This window comes from Melozone crissalis, unplaced genomic scaffold, assembly GCF_028551555.1.
Source record: "Melozone crissalis strain CALT ecotype California unplaced genomic scaffold, PUWL_Pcris_2 ptg000016l_1, whole genome shotgun sequence".
Lineage (NCBI taxonomy): Eukaryota > Metazoa > Chordata > Aves > Passeriformes > Passerellidae > Melozone > Melozone crissalis.
In genome coordinates, this window is record NW_026535794.1 from 28,235,823 (window position 1) to 28,251,631 (window position 15,809).

The following is a 15,809-nucleotide window of genomic DNA, read 5'->3' on the forward strand; positions in this document are numbered from 1 at the left end:
AAAGTGTGTGTTTTCTCTGGGAAACTTTTGAAATTATAAAAAAATACTTGTGAAATATTGTAAATAATGAGAGAAAAAAATGTTTTCTGATCATCTGTTTGTGTTCTTTGCAACAGAAACATTTTCATGATCAAATTGAAATATATTGCTATTTTGTCACAGAATTGTACTCAAGCCATTCCCAGAGACAGCATGGCAAGGAGCAAGTTCAGAGAAGAGCAGTCAATATGGTCAGAGGGCTGGGGTACTTTTTCTATAAAGGCAGACTGAGAGCTGTGGCTATTCATCCTAAAGAAAAGAATCTTCTGGGAAGAATTTAGAGCACCTTCCAGTGCCTAAAGGGACCACAGAAGAGCTGGAGAGGAACTTTTGACAAGGGCATGGAGTGACAGGACAAGGGCAAATGTCTTCAAACTGAAAAAGAGTAATTTTAGATCAGATAAAAAGAAATTCTTTACTGTGGGCGCAGTGAGGCACTTACAAGTTGCCCAGAAGCTGTGGATGTCACATCCCTGAAAGAGTTCAAGGCCAGGCTGGATAAGGTTTTGAAGTGGAAGGTGTGCCTGTTCATGGCAGGGGTGTTGGAACCAGATGATTTTTAAGGCCCCTTCCAAACCAAGCCATTCTATGATTCTATGAGACCCATATTCCTCTCCTCTGTCAGGTGGCAGTGAGCTCAGTCCCTCAGCCCTCTCTCTGAAACCCTCCTTTGAATGTTGTGTGATATTCACATATGGCATCTTTAAAGGTGGAAATCAGAGTCTGTGGTGTCTCAAACAGGGCAGGAGTTCAGAGCTGTGCTGTCCTGGAGATGGTGGCAGGGTCAGCAGGTGTCGGGCATGCCAGCAGGCCGGGTGCTAAGGTGGGCTCCTTGTCCAACACACCTGGGTGTTGGACCTGGTGGCTGTTCCTCTGCTGTTGGAGGCCTCTGGACGTGCAGATAAAATCACAGCACCAGACAAGTTGGAAAAAGCCTATGAGAAGATTGAATCCAATCTATGACCGAGCCACCACTAAGTCACTATGTGCCACATCCTGCCTTTCCTTGAACACCATGAGGGATGATGACTCCACCATCTCCCTGGGCAGCCCGTTCCAATGTCTAGAAACCCTTTCTGTGAAGAAATTCCTCCTAACGTCCCACCTAAACCTTCCCTGGTGCAGCTTTAGAGTATGTCCTCTTGTCCTGTCCTGTCGCTGGCTGCCTGGGAGAAGAGCCTGCCCCCCCACCCCCCACCTGGCTCCAAACTCCTTTGAGGGAGCTGCAGAGGGTGACAAGGTGACAAGATGACCCCAGGGCCTCCTTCCTCGGCAGCCCCGGCCCTGCTGGGGTCCCGGGCTCTCGGGGGGGCTCGGGGGGCGGCGGGCGGGGAGGCCGGCGCTGAGGAGGAGGAGGAGGAGTGGGAGCGGACTGAGAGGGTAAAAGCGAGAGGAGCGTGAAGGAGCGGGGCTGGAGGGCAGCGAGCGGAGCGAGACGAGCCGAGACTGCCCGGCCGGGCCATGGCGGGGCTGCGGCTGCTGCTGGGGCTGTGTCTGTGGGCGCTGTGCCCCGGCCCGGCCCCCGCCTGCAGCCCGCGCTGCCGGCACGGCGGGCTTTGCCTCGCCGACGGCTCCTGCCTCTGCTCCAAGGGCTACGAGGGCGAGCGCTGCCAGCACGGTAAGGCGAGGCGGGCCGGGGCCGGCACGGCAAGGCAAGGCGGGCCGGGACGCGGCAGGGACGGGCACAAGCGCTGGTTCGCTCTCTGTCCTGCCAGCCCCCCGGCCAGCAATCCCTGCGGGAAGAGCTGGGGAGATGGGGTTTGGATCTGGTGTGAGGCGGGTGGTGAGGTGCTGGGAAGGACCTAAAGGAGGCGAGGTGGAAGAAGAGAGTTAAGGCACTCTGTATCACACTCAGTGATAGCGAACTGATGGAGCGCAGCCAAAAGCCAGCATGAACACCTCAACGTTAGTAAACCGACCCTGCTGTCGGGAATGGCCGTGGTCCGTAGAGAGCTTTTTGCCACTTGGGTGTTGGGTAAGAGGTCACTCGCTGGACGGGCTTTGGTGTTTTATTCCTCCTACTGCTTTAACTGCGTGCTGAAATACTTCCTGTAAGTTTTTAAGGAATCACAGAATCAGCCAGGTTGGAAGGGACCAGGAGGTCATCTGGTCCAGCATCCCTGCCCAAGCAGGGTCATCCTAGAGCACAATGCACAGGATTGCATCCAGATGGTTCTTGAATGCTTTTAGAGTCTTGACAGCATTCTAAGCTACAGCAACATTTAATTATTATCTCTAGGTGCAATTAGTCAGGACTAGTCGCTAAGAAAAACATCAGAGTGTATAGAAGGTAGGTTATTTTCTGGATTTCTTTTTATTTGGAATATGCTATGCTTTTAAAATAACTGTTGTTTAGTTCCTGGATGTTACTTGACACACAGCCATTTGTACATCCTATTTCCACGTTAGGAGGTGTAAAGCTAGGGTGGAGTCTCTTCCTGTTGGTTTCCATGGAGACACAAAGTATTTTTTGAAAATGCCCCCTAATATGCAAAAGCAAACATCATGAAGAAGAGTTTTAGTTTAAAAACTAAACCCTGTTCAATGCAATGCATAAAATTTCCAATTTTCTTGTTTAGAAGTCTAACTATAGGTCTATTGTGGCTATTAAATGCTAAAAAATCATTGTGTCAGGAGCTCCTTTGCTTTGGATGTTGTCCTATGTGAAGAGGTGATAAAATTGTACAATGTTTGTTCTAATTTTCAATGTTCTTCATTTAAAATGTGATTTATTTTTTTTTAACTCTGAAATGAGATGCTGAAAATTTCATTCAGCACTGTAATCGTACATGGACTGTTGTTTCATTTTGAGGCTGAGGGTAGCAGGTGGTGACAAATAATGTATAGCCAATGTGCTGTGTAGTGGAGATTAAAAACTGTGCTGTATGAACTGTTTCAAAAACTCTTGGTTCCTAGACATTTTGGGGTTTAAGGGAGAGGTGAAATATTGGTGGAGAGGCAGAGCAGTTCTTAAATTAGACAGGTGAACTGTCTGGAATTGTTAAGAAAACCACTGGATCCTTGTGCTTGTAAGCTCATCAATCTAGAAAAAAAAATGGATAAATGAAGCTTCATCCTTTGTTCTGTCAAAAAAACCAAACTGAAAACTGTGTGAAATAACACAGAAACAGAATTTTTCTAAAATTGGGAGCTTGTGTATGTATGGCGCTTCCCAAGAAATGAGAGCATCTGGTAAAAGTTATGGAGAGCTGAGCACTGGCTGTTTTTTTTCATACATCTCTGTCCTTTCTTTGCCTGCTAGTACTCATTCTGTGGGTACTAATGTGAAAAGTATTCTTCATATAGAAGAATACAGTATTCATAGAGTATTCCTCTATTCAATTGGGTGTCTTGAGAGTGCAATAAGTATATGAGGACAAAATCAGGATGGTGTTACTCATTGTTCATCTTTTTTACTTTTCACCCATCCAGTCAAAGAATAAATAGGGAGCTCATCTCACACCATCAGCTAACTCAGATGAGACTCCTAGAAACAGATGGGTTTCTAAAACCTTTGTGTGAATAAACAAATGCTTTCTCAGACAGCAGGACTAATTCAGGGGTGATTATGACTTGAAAAGAGTCTACATGGTAGGTAATTCATTTGCAATCTGAATGAATTTATTCAGAATTTTACAAAATTGAGATTTTTATTCATACTTTATCAAACTTGTTCAAGCTGTCAGCAATGAAAAAGTTGCAGGATTTGTGATGATCATAGATGCTTTTCTCCCAACAGATTATTAGAGTTATGAGAAAAGATACATTTATCTTGCATGCTTGCTAAACAAACACTGTACATTTCAGAAAGGTTTCTGAAAAGCCAGCTGAAGCAAAAAAAGGCAAAAAAAGAGTGTGGGGGAGAAAGAAATCCTGACTTACTTCTGGAGACATTTTAGAGAAGAGGTATAAGGAACAGAGCATGTAGTTTTTCTGAAGAGGAATGTAGGAACCCAGTAAAGAGTAAAAAGTCTGATATTTCATCTTTAGAATCACATGATGCCTCTCCAGTTGCAACATCTTTTTATTAAATCGTTTCTTCTTATCACCTATTTTCTGTTATTTCTCCAGTTAGCAAAAGCTTTTTTGGCATTCCAGCTGTGTTCCTGTTTAATGGGGATCTTTCTTTTGCCTGTTCTGTCCAGGCCCAAAACATTCTTTAGTTTTGAGTGCTTAAAAGCTTAGTGTGGTGGAATGCTCCCCATGCAGGGAAATGATTTCACCTTCTCAGCAGTGTAAGATGACATGGCAGATATATTTAGAAAATATTAAGACAAACTGATGAAAATATAATAATGTGCAATTTTTAATGTATTTAAGTAGTAACTTTAGTAAGATTCACCAATATTTATCCAAGCTTTCTTTGTTGTCTGTCTTACAGCTACATGTTACCCAAAATGCAAAAATGGGGGAGAGTGCCTGCGACCTGGAAAATGCAGATGTCCTCCTGGCTATGGGGGGAGATACTGTCATAAAGGTAAGACCCAAGGAGGCAGTAGCTTGGAAAGACAAGGAGTTTGAAAACAGACTAAATTAATTTAGGATGCCTCAAGTCCTGGGTCTAACACACTTTGAAATAACAACCTTAATTCTGTAAATCTCTGACCTTACTATCAAGACAGGCATGGCCTAGAGGATCTGCATGCTTACAGGAGGATGGGATGGAGTATGTGTGCTGAAATGTGTTGTGAGAATCTGAGTGAGTTTTTTTGCCTTGGAAAATACCCTTTTTATGTGCTATGTAAATATTCCATTTAGCTTTATAACAGATTCTTTCTGAATAATTTATTGAGATGGCTTGTGTAGATACATATTTCTGCATTAAGTGGTTGAAACTTTTATGTAGTATCTGCAAGATGGTAACATTGAGGGCCAGTCACTGAGGATATGTGTGGCAATGTATTGTTGAGAGGTAATGGGAGATGACAGAGAAGGTGTAGCAAAGATCAATTTTGATGGTTTTGTGAAACCTGTTGAATATATGCATGGATTGGAAAAGGCTGTCCAAGAAAACACTGTTGTACAAGTACAAACTTGTGGTGTGGGGCAGTGTGCTGTTACAGAATCTCACAAAATCACGGACTGGGTGAGGTTGGAAGGGACCTCTGGAGGTCATGATTTCCAATCTCCCTGCTCAAGCAGGGCTACCTAGAGCCAGGTGCTGAAGGCCATGTCTTCATGGCTTTTGAATATCTCCAAGGACAGAGACTCCACGATTCCCAGGGCAATCTGTACCAGCATTTGGTCACCCTCTCTGTGAAACCTGCTGATGATCTTCTTGTCCTTAATGTGGCTGGAAATGGTTTCCAGAGTCAGTCCTGGCATTACCCGACTAAGACCTGAGGTGAGGCAGACCAACCTGTAGTTCTCTGGGTCCTTCTTGCCCTTCTAGAAGACTGGAGTAATATTTGCTTTCATCCCCCAGTCCTCATGCACTTCTCTCTGTCACTGTGATGGATCAAATACAATCAATATTAAATACATTAACTTACATTATGTCACAAAGTAATATGCAAGCAAACAGTGAAGAGCTTTTCCAGCTGTGCTGGGTTTGACTTGCATGTCCTTGCATGTTCAGTATTTGTGCCAAAAATCTGTTAGCTGAAATTGTGCTTGATGCTTGTATTTGAACAAGAGATTTGGATATTTTATCTCTAAATTATCAAGCAGACATCCAAACTGTCCATCTTTACAGTGAAGGATAGTTGTTTTCCTTAAATACAGTGAAGGTGGTATAGAATATACATTACTGCTTGTGAAAGGAAGTATTTGATTGTACAGAACAGTGATTGTGCTCTCCACAGTTGATACCAATCATATGTCTGGCATAAATAACGTTTCATTAATGAGGCCTTCAGGGCTTTGATGTGTAGAACAATTCTGAAATGAGGAGGCTAACTCAAATATTTGGCCTTTGGGAAGGCACTGCTTAACTTGACTGTAGTCATAGTTTCATTTGTCAAAGTAATATCCTCTTCTCTTCTTCCTCTTGCTACCTGTAGGTCCTGTCAGGTAAGGAAATACATGAATCCTTCACCCCATGTTATTGGCTTACCAAGAGTCATTTGGCAAGTTTGATACCAATATTGGCATGTTGTTAGTTCCAGTGGTGTAGCTGATGAACAGCAGTGAGAGTAGAACAGTGTCTTGCCCTGAACAGTTGAAATTTTAGTTTTTGCATATGTGATAAAACAAGTAGTTGATGTCAGATGAGCTGTTTAAAGACAATTATCTGAAGTCCCATGCTGCTTTGAAATGCCCAATGTATGCTGTGTTCCACAGTAAGCTGTGAAGGAGGCTGTCAGAATGGTGGGGAATGCATCTCTGTCAATGGAGTCGTGAAGTGCCTCTGTGCTTCTGGCTGGACAGGATCAAGATGCCAGGAAGGTGGGTGTCTACATTCATGCAAATATTTATATTCATTCTAAAACTGCAGTAACAAAAACATTTTAAATGTATTAATGGAAATGTCATTGCATTACTACAGAAATGAGTGACCTACATTATGGATGCTTACACAGATAAAATAGTGTGAAAATATTTTGCATTAAGGTATACAACTGTTCACATTTAAACCAAGATTCATTACACAGTACCTATTTTTTTTTCCATTTCCATGGTCCTAGAAATGCTTTTGGAGTTATACCAGTTGAATATGTGGCCTAGAAGAAAATGTGTTTTGCCATTTTGACTTGTATCATCCTGAATCTTTCATTCTGTCAGGATTCTTTTACATCAGTTTTATAAATCCTGCTGACTTACCCACTCTTTTTCTTGTAGCAATTTGTCCTCAAGGTTGTCGGAATAATGGAGCTTGTGTGGCTCCTGGGATTTGTAGCTGTCCAGCTGGATGGGTCGGTAGAGCATGTCACTTAGGTAAATGACTTCTGGCATTTTTCATTTATCCTTTCCTCTGCTTGTTTGATTTACCAATCAAAGTGTTCAAATCTTCAGGGCCTAACAAAGCTTCCAGGGAAAGTATCTTAGAATAATAACTGAGAGCTGCTTCCGCATACTGGGGCTCTTGCAAGTATGTACAGGGAGTAGATGGCTGTTCAATTTGGTCAGAAACACATAACTTTTTCACTTTGAAAGAGATTCAGATTTTGGTTGTCACCAAATTAATTACTTGGTATGTTTCATTGGTATTTCTGAAATATTGTTTGTAAACTGAGACTCCAGCAGTATAAAGGAACTGAAAATTACAGAAGTACTATTGCTACTGATGTGGGTTAGAAGCTTCATTAAATTTTATAGACATTTAAAATTTAAACTTGCTTCTTACTTTGAGGATAAGTTGATAGAATCAACTCCATGTGTTCTTAGAACTCTGAAAGCTGCCTTCTAATCAGGATTAGTACTGGCACTCTTGCTGAACAGCCACTTCCATTTTCACAAACTTTGATTCACAAAAGCAGGTGATTGTAAAGTCTTTAATCTTCACTTCTTGGGCCTTGTGTGCTTGTAACAGCACTGCCCTGATGCTAAAGGCAATAATCCTGAGACTGCAAAAGGCAAGGGTTTCTTTTTTTGCTCTCTGGGAGTCTGAAAAACCCTCATGCAAACATTGGTTTTGAAATGGATATTGTGGGTTCAGAGTCTCTGGATTAAGTCCTCTGCTTCTGATATTTTCTCATGGCTGCAGGCATGGCTGTGGCACTAACTTAGCTAGTGTTAGTTCTTCTACAATATAGATGGTCCAACAAACATTAACAAGTAATATTTTGGTATTCCCATTGACCATCAAAATGGGTTTATATTCATCACTGTATTGAGATAGAGGGTGATATTAAAAGCCAAGTGTGAGAGTTGCAGAGAACTTAGAGAATACTTAGCTCCCTGCAGCTGCAGTAATGGCAGGTTCTTAATGTCAAAATAATCAGTTCCCAAACTAACTAGATCTGCATCAAGTTTGACTTCTTTTGTGTACATGCTCATACATAAATTGCTGCCCCTGGCTTGTCAGCTGAACTGGTGTGTAGCAGGGGACAGCTGAAGCTGTGCCCACTCAGCCCTCCTCTGCTCTTTTGGGGGAAGAGGAGGGCACTGTGTGAGACACTGTTAGGATGAGGTGATTGTCTCCTCATGGATGTGGATCCAAGCACTGGCTTCAATAAGTTTCAGCAGGAATTTTTATTGGTCTCTCACTTCTATGGGGGCATCCATCTCAAAAAAAGCCTGTGCCTTAAAGAACAGAAATTATAGTATTTTAAAAGGGAAATGGAGCGTGAATAAGACTAGACTGTGCCTGTATTCCAGTGAAGGCCACAATGCCATAAATTGAGAGACATTGCTTTTCAGTTCTTCCATTATACTTTTATTTATACTGTCCCAGTGCAGTCACCAGGGAACAATTCTGCTACTGCAGTGAGACAAAAAGAAAAATGATCCTGTGTTGTGCTGAAGATATGCTGTGTATCTGGTGTCTCATTTCAGCTGTGTGCAAACTGCCCTGCCAGCACGGAGGGAAATGCATCGCTCCAAATGTGTGTAGATGTCAACTGCCATACTCTGGGCCACAGTGTACAAAGAAAAGGAAGGAATGAAGCAACTTCAGACAAGATAGTCTGCATTTCTGCATTTTTAAATGTGACTATACAGAGAGGAAGTCTGCAGCAGTGGGGGACCTTAAAATAAACATGGTAACTTGATTTCAGACAAATTTTTGTCCTCACTATATTAAGTACATGCTTTTCTATATGAAAGAAGGTATTGCTGATTGTAAGAAAGTTGTTACAAATATCCAGCTGTGTGCAGTGTATGACACCTTTTCTCCACATTTTTTCTTTATAAGCAAAAGTATTATTCTTGATTGATACAGCTGACCTTGAAATAAAATTTTTCTCAAATCAAGTCAGAATAGATCTATGCTCTTCTTTTCGATTTTTCTCCCCTTTGACTAAACTTACTGTGTTATATAATTACATTTTTTAAAAGCACATGAAACAAAAAGCCCTCAATTCACATCATCAGAAGTGAATGCTAGTTCAAATATAATTTGCCTTGAGATTAAACAGTTGCAAGAAGAAACTTGCAGAGTTTGCATCTTCCTGGAACATTACCAGACTGCAAAGCATCTTATTTAAATCATGGTTATCACTTTATGTCTGCTTGCTGTCCCTCCCTCTCCAATCTGATCTGGATCTCAATCAGCTAAACAGTATTTAAAAAAAACCCCAATAACTAGCACTCCCCCACCAATTTTTGTTCAGTAAATTCTGCTGTTACTTTCTAAAAGCTTAATCCATGCTGATACTCTGAGAGTTCTTATCTTGACTACTTCTAAGGTCATATTATCTGATCATCTCTCAACATCTAATTATTTCTTTTCCTTACCCCAGTGAGACAGGGAAATGATTTTTTTCTTCTGGATACATTGATAATTCTATGCTATTCAAGACTGTGTTGTTCTGGGAGCAGTATAATGGGAGGCTGCAGACTAGCAGTGAGGAAAAGCACAGGATTTGTGCCTGTCACAAGTCACATGTGTGGGGGATGTTGATGTCATCTTCTGGAGATGTTCCTGTTTGGCTTCATTTAGGTTTTGCAGCCTTTTGAATGAGCTGCAGAACGGACTGAGTCTTCTGTGTTCATTGTTCCTTGTCTCATTTTGCTGTTTTTTGTATGGCACTGTTGAGGAAGGCTTTGCCAAAACATGCAAACTGAATCAGTGAACTTTCCAAATGATGCTCAGATCAGCTTTTACTTTTTGTGAGAGATTGATATTCATTGTCTTCTAGATGTAACTGGAATTTTTTTTTTGTGTGTGTGTGAGAATTTCAGCTATGCATTACTTTCTGTTGGAACAACATTTTAACAGTGTTTAACTACCAGAACATGTAACTCTCATGGGCAGTGACTTAGGTGGACCTGTTTCTCCTGAGATTACAAGCCACTGAGCAAAGAGGGAAAGGTAATGGGGTCTTCTCAGTCACCGATCTTCTCTACAAGAGGGTGCCCAAGCGTGCAGAGGGCAATTGAAAGGCAATGGTTTAGTTCCTGAGACTCCTGATTCCTGTCCTGAGGGATTGCATAGCTGAGCTTTCTCCTGGGCTTGCTTTGGAGGCTCAGAGGAAACCTGCTGCAGAGACCTTGTGAAGGATTTCCTGCAGGGACAGGGCACAACATAAGAGGAATGCACTTTTTTTGTGCTGCTTTTGCTGGGATACACTGGCTATTTCAGACCTACTGTTGAAAATTTGATTCTCATGTGTGGAAAAAGATGATTTCATTAATGATTCTAAAATTTTATAATGATAATGATGATGATGATGATGTAATTCTGTGTTACAGTCCACTGCATCATGCCATAATTTAGAAATTCAGGAGTTAGGTTGAATACCTTAGGTGACATAACAAACATTCCTCTGTTTGCAGAGGAATGAATGGGAAAAAATTACTTGCACCAGACCCAAAATCTAGAAGAAATAATCAGTACAATATAAATACAAAGAAGCATAATATCTCAGTATTATTCCCAAAAAGACCAACTTCTACTAATAAAGACAAAAGTGACAGTAATAGTGACTAGAAGCTGGAAGAAATATTGGCATTGTCAGGAGCAAGAGACCAGAAGCAGTCGTTGAAAGATCTGTAATTGGTGTTTCTGAACACGCCAAAACAAATGCTAATTTAGTTTCCTGTTTAGAAATGATTGAAGTAAGCAGTAATTTGATGCCACACAGAATGCAGTAGCATATTTCAGAAATATTACTTGAACATAGCACCATCTACTGGCTACAGTCTTCTTCATGGTTTTGGATTTGTTTTTTATTTTTTTGTTTAAGAAATATTTCTTCTTATCATTCAATTAAACTTTAAGTGAATTTAAAAGTGATTTTTCTAGTTAGCTAGAGTCCAACAATCTTAGAATGTATTATTAATGACAGTCTGTGTCCCCAGATTATTATTTCCACAGTTAAACATACTAAAAAGACTAAAAGAACTGCCAGTAATTCTTGTCTTTTGTTTGTTTTCTGCTTGCTAGAGGATTGAACATACTAGTTACAGCAGGTAATTTTTGGAGATAGCTGTGTCTTCCTGTGGGGACATAAGTATGCATGAAGCTCAAATGTCAAGAAAAGCAACACAGCACATGCTAGATCCCTTATTCATTAGAGCTAACTGTAACACCTTTTGCAGAGACTCTGATTTTCACTAAAACAACTGTAAAAATTTTAGGGGTATTGCAGTGGTTGCACTTTTGATACTCTGTCTTTCTAGAGTGTGCGTGGAAAGTGAGGTGTTTCTTCTTTTTAGTTTACTTACATGTATATTTTTATTAATGTTTTCTGTTTTAAGTGCTTCTGGCAAGAATGGATTTACTTGGTTTAGCTGTAAAATACCATCTGCTAGCTAGACTGAGCTGTGGGCAGAAGTTGGTAAAATGACCTGTTATCAGCATATGACACCTTTAAGTGACAGAAATTGCATAAACAACTTTAGTTATTAGCAAAACTTTCTAACCTCTACATTTGGGGTTGTATATGTACGCCAGTGTTAGATTTTGAGAATTTAAACTGCAAAAGCTTCAGTTTGATACAAGTTGCCCTTCATTCCTCCAGAGTGGAACTGCTTCAACTCCAACCCTTCTCCCCACTCTCACATCCCCTAACTCTTTTGGGCCTAATTGCAGGTTACAATTTCAGCAGTTCTGTTAACCTCTGTGCACAAGCCCTCTATATAAATCCACATCTTGTTACACTGGGCAATTTTACTGTATTGTTGCCATATGCTTTCTAATTACAGTGAATTCTGTTTCATGTTTATGATGGACAATGTAGTAACAAAACAGTTTCAACTAATCACATAATTACTGGGCAGTTTTGAAGTAGCTATATGGAATTTTGCATGTACTAATAATTTTTCTGCATCATGTGCTTGCTGGAAAATAGCAAAAATAGCACAGCTTAGCACTGAGCATTTTTAGCTACTGTAGCAAAACTCTAGATGTGCTTTTTTTCACACAGCTTGCATTTGGAAAATGTAAAAGAAATAATTTCTTCCTTTAAAACCATTGAAAATAAACAGCAAACACAATTATAATAAAAACCCCTTTATTGAGCCTGAAATCTTAGAAATGCACATGTATGTATTAAGTTTTGTGAGTGAAGGATTGCCCAAACTCATTAACCAAAGTACTATTAGCAGTGCTCCAGAAAGATGTTATCTTTCTTTTTTGCACGGTACCTCTGTAACACATGGAACAGCAGGGATTACAGTAAGAGATTATGTCATATTGGTGTGTTTGTACTCTAAAAACTTCTTCAGTACCTTGTGGAGCTACTCAGATTTTGTTCATCAACATCTTTTTAAGATGTGGGAAAGGAAGTGTCCAAGAGGAGTAGATTTTAAGTAATGTAATGGTTCCTAGATCATCAGGCTATCAGCCACATTGATGCTTGATTGAAAGAAACTGTGGAAACACTGAAATGTAAAATGCAAGTGGGAAATTGGACCTTTTTTAAATACACCAGTCAGGCACTTGGAAATCCATGAGGTATCATTCTGGAATGATGCTAAGCTCTCAAAATGCCAGCTGACTTTGTAAGATGACTTAAAAAACTATCAAAAGGTATGGAGAAACCTAAGCACAGAGCTGCTAACAGCTATCATTTGGTAATCAGCATCCCAGAATGGCAGTAAATGGCAAAATTATCTCTATTTTCTTCCTGTTCAAAATTAGTGCATATAAACTGAATATTAATCAGGAGAACTGGAAGTCATGATGTTTATTTTTGGCTTAAAAAACCAAAGCAGTAAACTTTGTCTCAGCTAAAGGGATGTTTGTGTCTATAATGTTTGTTATGGCAGGAGCTGAAATGTCTTTCTCAGCTCTAGGAGAAGATAACAGTCCTCTGTAGGAATTTTATTTTTTCAAAAAGTATCTGGCAGCTGGTAGGTGCAAACAGTTCATTGGAGCAATTTGTAATGGAAAAAAATCCTCTGTGAAGTCTTTACAAATACTTTCTGACATGATGGTATAGATGGCATGATGTACAACAAATTTCTCCTCTTATTAGTTCCTATTTTAAGAATCAGCATTGCTGAAAGCATTGTTAAATTCTCTAAGAGTCTTGGGAACAAAATTTCCTCATACTACTAACTGCCATCTCAGACAGAGGCATAAAAATCTTACAGACACAGGAATAATTCAGTAGCTGGCTCTTCCAGTTTGTGACTGGAAGTAATGAAGTCAAAACAGAAAAGTTGGGATCTGGCTTCTGTCTGCAAAGGCTTGTCATAGATAAATCAGAGTCATTCTGCATCTGGCTGGCTGTTAACAGAGCAGGAGGCCTTGCCTTCATTGTTAGTAGCCCAGTCTCAGTTCTGATTTCCCCTCCTTCCTTGATACTGGCTTGTTGTTACAACAAGACCAATGGAAATACAAAATAGGAAAAAACCAGTTCTGCTTTTTCTTCTGTCTGCAGCCAAATAATATCTATATAAACACTGTTTGTAAACAGGAGCTACCATCCACAAGTGCAGAAGTGCTGCCTTCCATGCTAGTCACCCAACAGCTGCTACAGTCTTGTTCCCTCAAGAGAAATTCCATAGTCCAGTTGAATAAACTGCAGGATTTTGGGCTCAGTCATGTGATCTGGGAATTCAATGAAGACATCAGAGGCTGTGGGGTTTGTACATGAGGTAGCAAAAAATTACAGGAATATACGTATGTTTTAATGACTATAAGATGGTTGTTTTGAAGCTCACCAACCTTTGTGATTACATGAATCTTTTAAAATAAGGCTTCTGAATATTCCTCTAATTGAAATGACTCTGAAATTGCCTTCAACCCTTTTGCTGTTTTCAAGTCTCATTCATCCATGCAGCATTGCAATTGAATTGCCGCACTTCTTCAACCATGATGTCTCTGTACCTTGGAAAGAGAAAACAAATACTAAACCAGACTTTAATGAGGCAACACATTATTATGATTAAGTTTATTATACAATTTTAATGAATCTCTGCTTGCCTGGTATGCAGAATGAAAACATTAAGTGAAACCTGGGCTTATAGTTTTTGTTTCATTAAGAAAATGTGCCCTTTTGATCAATGTATGATACAGCACTGTCTGACTGACAGTATATGTATTTTTTAGACTAAAAATAGACTAACTCAATGCAGGACATATTTAAGAAAACCTTTAAATCAAAATTATTTCTCTCTTTGGGTCACATTTCGGAAATCCATATTACAGTCTCACTGACATAGGAAGAGTAGTTGCATGTTTTTAAAATATGTATAAGCAATTCTTTGTTTCAATTTCTGCAACAAATCTCCTCCATCTCTCAATTCTGCTGGCAGCACAAATGTGTCTAAATACACTGAAATTAAAAGACGAGAAACACCACAGATTATGCAAGAGGAGCAGAATGATTTTACTTCAGACATCACAACAGTTGTAGCAAAATGTTTGATCAAATTACTTCAGTGAGTGAGCACTGGCACTCAAGCAAGGGAATCCAACAGAAAATTGCAGAAAAAGTAGAGAAATGGTCATCATTCCCTCTGATATAAAAAACTAAAGTTATTCCCAAGTAACACTTGATGAACTGACTGGCAATGTAGATGGGAAAAGATCAGGGCTTGACTTGATGCAAGCTAAAAAAGTCATCAGTAGGACACTCTTCCCTAAAATGAGGCCAGATGCTGGAAAAGAAAACAGTGGTTGTTGTGAAGAGGATAGTTATCAATTCCTATTGCATGACAAGAGACAATCAGCTTAATTTGAAACAAAGGAAGTTTGGTGCTGAGAACAATTCTGTAAGTATTAGAACCTAAAAATTACTGGAAAAGCTCTTAGAAATTCCATTAATTTTCCATTGCTGCAGAGTGAAAGGAAGGAATCAGACAAAATACACATTTGTTGTATATCATGCTGCTTCACTGGAAACAGGTGCACTAGTTAATTAACTCCCAAATAACTGTATTGTGATGGTGTCTTGGCTCTACATGTACCTGAACTTTCTTCCCACAGAGGACTCCAGTATAACCTGGACGACAAGAGCACACGTTGGGTAACACGCATTTGCCTCCAAACAGACACTTCTGGTTGCACACAGCTAAAACAAGAGAGGTACATATCAGGCTTTATTAATGGACACATCTTGGTAAAGGAAAAGTGGATGCTATCTCTAGATACTTATTCTGTTTGCTATAGGAACCAAGACCTTGGGAGGTATTTTCACAAGGTAACACCCCTCAGCATAAGGACACTTAAAGGTCATGTGGAGCCAACAGTGTTCTTGTGTCTATCCCAACCCCCTTTTGCTTTGATGCAGATTTAATGTGAGAACATGCTGAGGGCATGAATGAGACTGAGAAAAGAACACTGAGAAAAGAACATGAGTAAGGTGGTTTTTGGCACATCTTGCTATTTCAGTCTATCACAATGGCCTCTCAGGGCTTGTGCAGCAGCATACAGCACTGCAGCAAACCAACACTGCCATGCTCCCAGAGTGTCATCAGATCCTGGAGGGCTTCAGAACAGGCAGAGTCATCTCTACTCTTATCCTGCCTCTGACACAGATGTGGATAAACTACATCCAAGGTATAGGAGGATTTCTCTGCACTGTGCATGGCTGAAGCACTCTGAGATGTGCAGAAGCAAGAGGTTTCAGGCTCCATCATTCTTACGTGTTTGACACTGGAATCCTTCCCACTGTGGAGGACAATGACAGGTGCTCGGTCCAATGCACTCCCCACCATTCTTACACTCCTGAAGACAGATTGCTGCACAAACATCATCAAAAAGTATGGTTACATCC

At 40.3% G+C, this 15,809-nt stretch overlaps 2 protein-coding genes across 2 annotated transcripts in view; one reads left to right on the top strand and one right to left on the bottom strand.

Moving 5' to 3' along the window:
* Positions 1-811: 811 nt before the first annotated feature.
* On the top strand, positions 812-8,876 carry LOC128935596 (wnt inhibitory factor 1-like). The gene is made up of 6 exons (XM_054274047.1): positions 812-962; positions 1,520-1,657; positions 4,421-4,516; positions 6,322-6,426; positions 6,820-6,915; positions 8,476-8,876. The coding sequence occupies exons 1-6, from the start codon at positions 812-814 to the stop codon at positions 8,583-8,585; spliced, it is 696 nt and encodes a 231-aa protein (XP_054130022.1). The 3' UTR covers positions 8,586-8,876.
* Positions 8,877-13,869: 4,993 nt separating this feature from the next.
* Positions 13,870-15,809, bottom strand: part of VWDE (von Willebrand factor D and EGF domains) — a 30,689-nt gene continuing 28,749 nt past the window's right edge. The window contains exons 28-30 of the mRNA XM_054274123.1: positions 15,679-15,774; positions 14,995-15,104; positions 13,870-13,912 (exon numbers count right to left, since the gene is read on the bottom strand). Of these exons, the coding sequence (XP_054130098.1) occupies positions 13,898-13,912; positions 14,995-15,104; positions 15,679-15,774 (221 nt within the window). The 3' untranslated portion in view covers positions 13,870-13,897. The remainder of the gene's footprint in view (positions 13,913-14,994; positions 15,105-15,678; positions 15,775-15,809) is intronic.